At 45.7% G+C, this 6,000-nt stretch overlaps 1 protein-coding gene across 3 annotated transcripts in view; it reads left to right on the top strand.

The window, feature by feature from the left end:
• The first annotated feature begins 302 nt into the window (after positions 1 to 302).
• LOC132374815 (membrane cofactor protein-like) overlaps positions 303 to 6,000 on the top strand; it is a 54,532-nt gene continuing 48,834 nt past the window's right edge. For 2 of the 3 annotated variants that reach the window (XM_059939071.1, XM_059939055.1), the window contains exon 1: positions 304 to 579. In XM_059939071.1, the coding sequence (XP_059795054.1) occupies positions 459 to 579 (121 nt within the window). In that variant the 5' untranslated portion in view covers positions 304 to 458. Of the gene's footprint in view, positions 580 to 6,000 lie in introns of all 3 variants that reach the window. The other variant, XM_059939064.1, reaches the window with a different exon arrangement.

Below are 6,000 nucleotides of genomic sequence, written 5' to 3'. Positions count from 1 at the left end.
AACTGACAATGCTGACCTCGCCAACCCTTGCTTCCTTTCCACCCTTCCTGCATAGGGTGGTAACAGTCTTTACGAACAGGCGGTGAACAAGCCGTTTCTCGCAAACCGCAGCTGTGCTTCCGTGTAGGTCTGCAGAAGGAGGAGCCAGCTACAGCCAGGGTCCAAGAGTGAGGCGTAAAGCGGCCCGCGCACAGGGACTGTTAGACCCTGGCAAGCGCCACGCCCCGCCTCTCCAGGCCTAAGGGCCACCCCCAACACCGAGGCCCCGCCTTACAGCCCGCCTATTGGCTCGGCAGGCCCCGTCCAAAGAGTCACTTCCGCCCTGGGCACGGCCCAGGCCATGCCCAGCTGCGTGACCGCGGTTGACGGTTTGTGAGTGTGCGGATTCTTATCTCTGGTAACTGGACTCAGGAAGATCTCTGCTGAGCTGTTTCAGGTTTCTCGCTGATCTCCCGAAAATGACGGCGTCTTGCTCCTGTCGCAAGGCACCCCGCTACCGCTGCGAGAGTCCCTTTTCTTCTAGGTGCTTCTTTGGGATTCTTTTGGTGGCGCTACTGCTCCTGCTTCCCATATCTTCCGGTAGGAGCCTGGAGAGGGTGTCCGCACAGGCGGCGAACTGGAGCGGGTGAGGGGGGGGCAGGCCGGGTCGGGGGGCAGGCCCACTGGAGCCGAGGGTCGGGGGAGCTTTGCTTGGTGGCTCGGGGCGGAGGCGCGGGGCTGAGTCCACCCGGGGTCGTAAGGAGTTAGGGTAGAAGGCGTGGCCAGAGTGTCCCCGGCTCGTACCGTGAGGGGACCCCGGGGGGTGGGGAACACGTAGTGACCGCGGGGGGTGGGGAGCACGTAGTGGCCGCAGAGAAGTCTTGCTTGGTGGCGTGGCTGGAGTTTACCCGGGGCCAAGCTGGGTCTCTAGCAAAAGCTTGCAGGGTGTTTCCGGGACTGATCAAGTCGATAAGGGAGCGCCAACCCGGGGCTGGTGGTGACGGCTTGCTCTTGAGTAGCCCGGGTGCCTGGGGATGTTGCTAGGCTGGTGCTGTGCTCGTGGGGAGAGTTTGCCCTGTGTTCCCTGGGCGGGATGATGCCTTGTGCCCTGCTGGGCGTGGTTAGGGGAGCCCAGGCCAGGTGTACGCAAATGTGTGCTTTGAGGAAATGGCCAGCGCAGCCGAGCCGAGTGTGGGACAGGGAAGCTTACTACTTGCTTTAAGTGGGCCTGCGGAGCAGATGTTGTGCCTGTAGCACTCCGGTGAGAGCAGGCTCTGGGAGCCTGGAGTTTAGAGGGTTTGGAAGCGGACAAGGTGCTTTTTGTAAATAAAGTTAACAGGAAACTTGGTACTGGAGATCATATTGATATTGATTTGCAGGTTCTTCTTCTTCTTTTTTTTTTTTTTTGCAAAAAAGTTATCTTCCTGTTCTCATCCAATAGACAGTATTCAGTTCTATTACCGAATGGCTTTTTGGCATTGCTTTCCTTCTTTCTGAAGGTTGGGTCATGTTTGAGGGGATATCCGAAGCAACCTAAAAAACACTGGTAGCCAAATCTACCGAAAAATGAGTATCCTAAGAAATGAACCAGAAATGGTGGTAATCTGGTTTTCTCCTATAGCTCATAAACTAAACCTGAAGGCCCAACCACTAAGTTTGTTTCATGTTTCACAGAAAGCACTTTGAAGTACATATATTCTAAAAAAGGCATGCTTATTGTATAAAACTTAGGACAACCATTTTTAATACTTTGGTAGATTTCCTTTTGTCTTTATATGTACATATGTTTTCATGCCCAAGTTAATTTTAGGATCCTATTACATATATGGTTTCATTAGCAGCATTCATTCAACAAATACTTGCCTTCTATATGCCAGGTCCTGTACTGGTCCTGAGGATGCACTGGTGAGCAATAACACACCATTCCTATTTTCATGATCGTTATTTCACTATTTGTCTGTCTGCCTACACACCTGAGTATATGCAGGGACTGTGTGTTGCTCACTGTTATACCCCCAGTGCCAGGCACACATCAGGAAATCAAATATTTGCTACAATTTATTGGGAGTGGTAGACAGTAGCCAAAACATAATACTAATGAATATGTTATAACCCAAGAGAAGTACCCAGGAGGAAAGGAGCATGATTCTCTGACAGCGTTTAACAAATGACTGGTGGAAGGGAAGACTTTTCTGCTCATCAAACAGGCCAAACTCTGCCACTTTGCCTTCTGTACTTGCTGTTCCCTTGGCCTTGGGACATTCTCCTGCCTCTAGCATAGTTGGCTCCTTCTTATTCTTCAAATTCACTTGTGATATTACCTTCTCAGAGGGACCTTCTCTGATCCACGATTTCCAGTAGACACACATGTTCCAGCTCAATTCCCCCCCTAACTGGTAGTCACTCTCCCAAACTGTTTTCTGTTCTCTCCTCACTAGAATGCAGAGATCCTGGCTGTCTTGTCACACTTGTGGTTCCAAGTGCCCAATTTTTTGCCTAAGTGTCAACACTCTTGTATAACTCTCAAGTACCAGAAAATTAAAGGTAACATTCTGCTGGGGCTCAGAGCCCAGGAAAAACTTCTCTTGCTTCCAGGAGGAAGCAAGAGAGCCATGCTTAGGATGGCCTTTCTTTGGTGCCTAAAACAGCTAAGTCAGGAGCAGCTGGGGGTCAATCTATCTTCTCCTGATAGTAGACTCCTCAGGTCTCACCATACTCGTCTTGCTTATTACGGATCATTTTAAGAGTTTATTTCTGTGCCGGAGAGGTGTGGGGAATGGAACAGCAGTGCTAACAAGAAATTAAAAGGAATTTTTTAAAAGAATAATAATGTTTACAATAGGCTTAAAGCTAGAAGTTGAAGGATATGATGAGAACTATTTAAAATAGAGGAAAATAGAGGGACTTCCCTGGTGGTGCAATGGTTAAGAATCTGGGACATGGGTTCAATCCCTGGTCTGGGAAGATCCCACATGCCACAGAGCAACTAAGCCCGTGAGCCACAACTACTGAGCCCGTGTGCCACAACTACTGAAGTGCGTGCACCTAGAGCCTGTGCTCCTCAGCAAGAGAAGCCACCGCAATGAGAAGCCCACACACTGCAATGAAGAGTAGCTTCTGCTCGCTGCAACTAGAGAAAGGCTGTGCGCAGCAACGAAGACCCAGTGCAACCAAAAATAAACGAAAATAAAATAAAATTTAAAAAAATAAAATAGAGGAAAATAGATAAATAAAATGAATAGGACGTATTGTGGAAGGTAACAAAACTAGAAATGGAGGAAAAACAAGGTGACGTTTAAGGCTGAAAGGTAAAATCAGTATAGGTGGGAAACATAGATGAGGTACAAATGAGAACTTACTATACTGGGCAGGGAAAGTATGTGGATAAAATAAATATTTCACTGAAGCAGCTCATGAGGAGAAGGTTTTGTAAGTGGGCAGTGTGTGCTTGGGAGGCTTGCCATCTCAGAGGTAGTTGCCAAATGGTAGGGGATCACAGAAGGGACCAGTCTCATTCCTCCAGAATGGGTCTGCTTTTTGGAACAAAACCTACAATTTCCTTTTATGGGTGGTCTCTTCTGCCTGTTTTAGGTCTTTTCTTTGTTCCTAATGAAAGAAGCCAAGATCAATAAGTGTTTACACAGTAGTTTCTTAGTTTCTTACTCTACATATTACAGTGCAGGGAGAACAGTCTTTATCTGGTCAGTTGCTAGGTTACATATACTGGGAGATATGAGACAAAAGAAATTAGGTGGTCAAATATTTCTCCAGTGCATAATGCTTTAAGATGATTATTTTCAATATTAGATTCATTATACTATATTCTTTACCATTGGTTTGTTTGACAGCAGTGGTTCTTTGAGAACCAAAGTTTTTTGAATAGCAGCTATGAGGGACATACTGTGTGAGGTGTTGTGGCCACATGGATGGCTGGAGTCCACTGGTGAGCTTAGAGATCCATGCAGAGGAGAGTCCAAGAGAAGGAGACTGGTCACTGCCTCCCCAGGAGAAGCAGAAAGTACTTCCCAGAGGAGATGTTGAGTGGATTAAGTCAAGGAAGACAAGAGTTGAACAGGAGTTGCTCCTGAGCAGGAGGAAGGGTGTTCAGAGCAGAGGGAGCATTGTGAGCAAAGGCTCAGAGATGTGGCACGGCTCAGGGCAGTCATGGACTGCCTAGTTACCCTGTGTGGCAGCAGTAGAGCAAAGGAGGCAAGAGGAAGGCAGCGGTGCAGATCACAGAGTGAATCATTGTGAAAAGAACAGGATAGGTAGCAATGAACAACCATCATAATAAAAATCACCTGTTGTTTTTGGGCACCTTGACTTGACTTAGCAGAATGCAAATCTAAACTAGGGTTGCTTTAATTTCCCTAGGCTCAGTATAAGACCATTTCTTGAGGACTAAATTGCAGACAGAGTGTATTGGTGTAACCATGCAAGGGTTCCAGGTTAGAGACAGTGATGGGAAATGGTGTTGGCAGTAGAACTAGGCTGCCTGGCTTCACTCCTGGGTCTGGTACTTTCTGGGAATGTATTCTTAAGCAAGTTACTTCATGGCTCAGATTGCTCATCTTAAAGAGGGTGAAATAGTACCTAACTCATAGGATGTTTATGAAAAGTAAGTTAGTTAAAAAGGACTTAAAATATAGTTGGTACAGGTAGTGCTTAAATGTGCTATTTCCAAAATAATTAATATCATCTCTTTTGTTGTTAGAAACAAGTTCTGGGATCTTTCATACCATACTTTAGGAAAAAAATGTAACCCACAGTATTTGGAGTTCTCCTTTGAGAATATTAAAATGCCATTTCTAGTCATAGCAGTAGTGGAGAATGGGTTCAAATAAATAAAGCACAAATATTTTGACTTAAAAAAAAACTCTGATAAAGGGAAACATCTGTAACTAAACCAATGGAAAAAATTTGAGGAAAGGCATACAAAAGCAAAGAAAAATGATGATTTGCAGATATCTCTGGAACAGGTTGGCTGAACAGTACAAAGAGTTTGAATTTTGATCCAAGAGTTTATGGAACTGATAACAGTGCTCCTTCAGCTCTGGCACTAGGAACTAGAAATGCAGTGAAGAATGAGACATGGTCCTTACGGTTACAGTCTCCTAGGGAGTGTAAACAATGAACAATCACAGTATGAAAATTGCTACGAAAGAAGTAAATTGGGGCTCATGAGGACACTTAACTGAATTTTTTGGGTGAGAGATGTTAAGAGCCTCCAGGAAGAAGTGGAATCTGAGATAAAACTGAAGGATGAGTGGGTGGGAGGAATGGCAGGGTCTCTGGTCAAAGCTGAAGTAATATGATGCATGGAGGTCTAGAGCGCTACAGTAAGTTGAGTAATTTAATGGGCACTACTAGTGGAATTGAATGTGGCTTAGAAGAGTGTGCAAGAGTGAGCAGATATTAAAGCTCTGTTAGCCATGTCATGGAGCCTTAGACATTATCATGAGGGAAACAGGGAGCCATTGAAACGTATCTGACTTGGAAGGGCCTTGGTCCTAGTATCATATCAGTATTACTCTGGTGGCAATGTGAAAATGAACCGAATGAAAGGTGGCAAGACCAGTAAGGAGACCTATTCAGAAACTCTTGTAGCAATCCAGATAAGAAATGATAGTGGCTTGAATTAGAAGTAAAGGTGGAAACAGAGCGAGGGAACAGGCATTTCAGTTGTGGAAACCACGTATCTTGTTTGCTGGCTTCATTATGTTATTTGAGATAGGGTGACACATTCCAAGTGGAGCTGTGGGGAGGAAATTGAACACATAGACTTGGCACCCCAGCTAAGATCTAGGATGGAGAGAGGGATTTGGGAGGCAGCTCTCATCAGTTGTAATGATGTCATGAGAGTATACATTCTGACCCAGGGGGATTTGCAGAATGAAAATAAGGAGAGCTTGTAGAATAACCCATGAGGAACGTCACATTATGCAATCAGACAGAGAAGGAAGAGCAGCCAGAGGACAGGCTGAAAACCACGCTGGTTTGCTACCTGGAAACCAAGGAAAA

Source organism: Balaenoptera ricei, chromosome 1 (genome assembly GCF_028023285.1).
Source record: "Balaenoptera ricei isolate mBalRic1 chromosome 1, mBalRic1.hap2, whole genome shotgun sequence".
NCBI classification, from domain to species: Eukaryota; Metazoa; Chordata; class Mammalia; order Artiodactyla; family Balaenopteridae; genus Balaenoptera; species Balaenoptera ricei.
The sequence above is the reverse complement of the archived record's forward strand: the minus strand, read 5'-3'. Positions and strand labels throughout refer to the sequence as shown.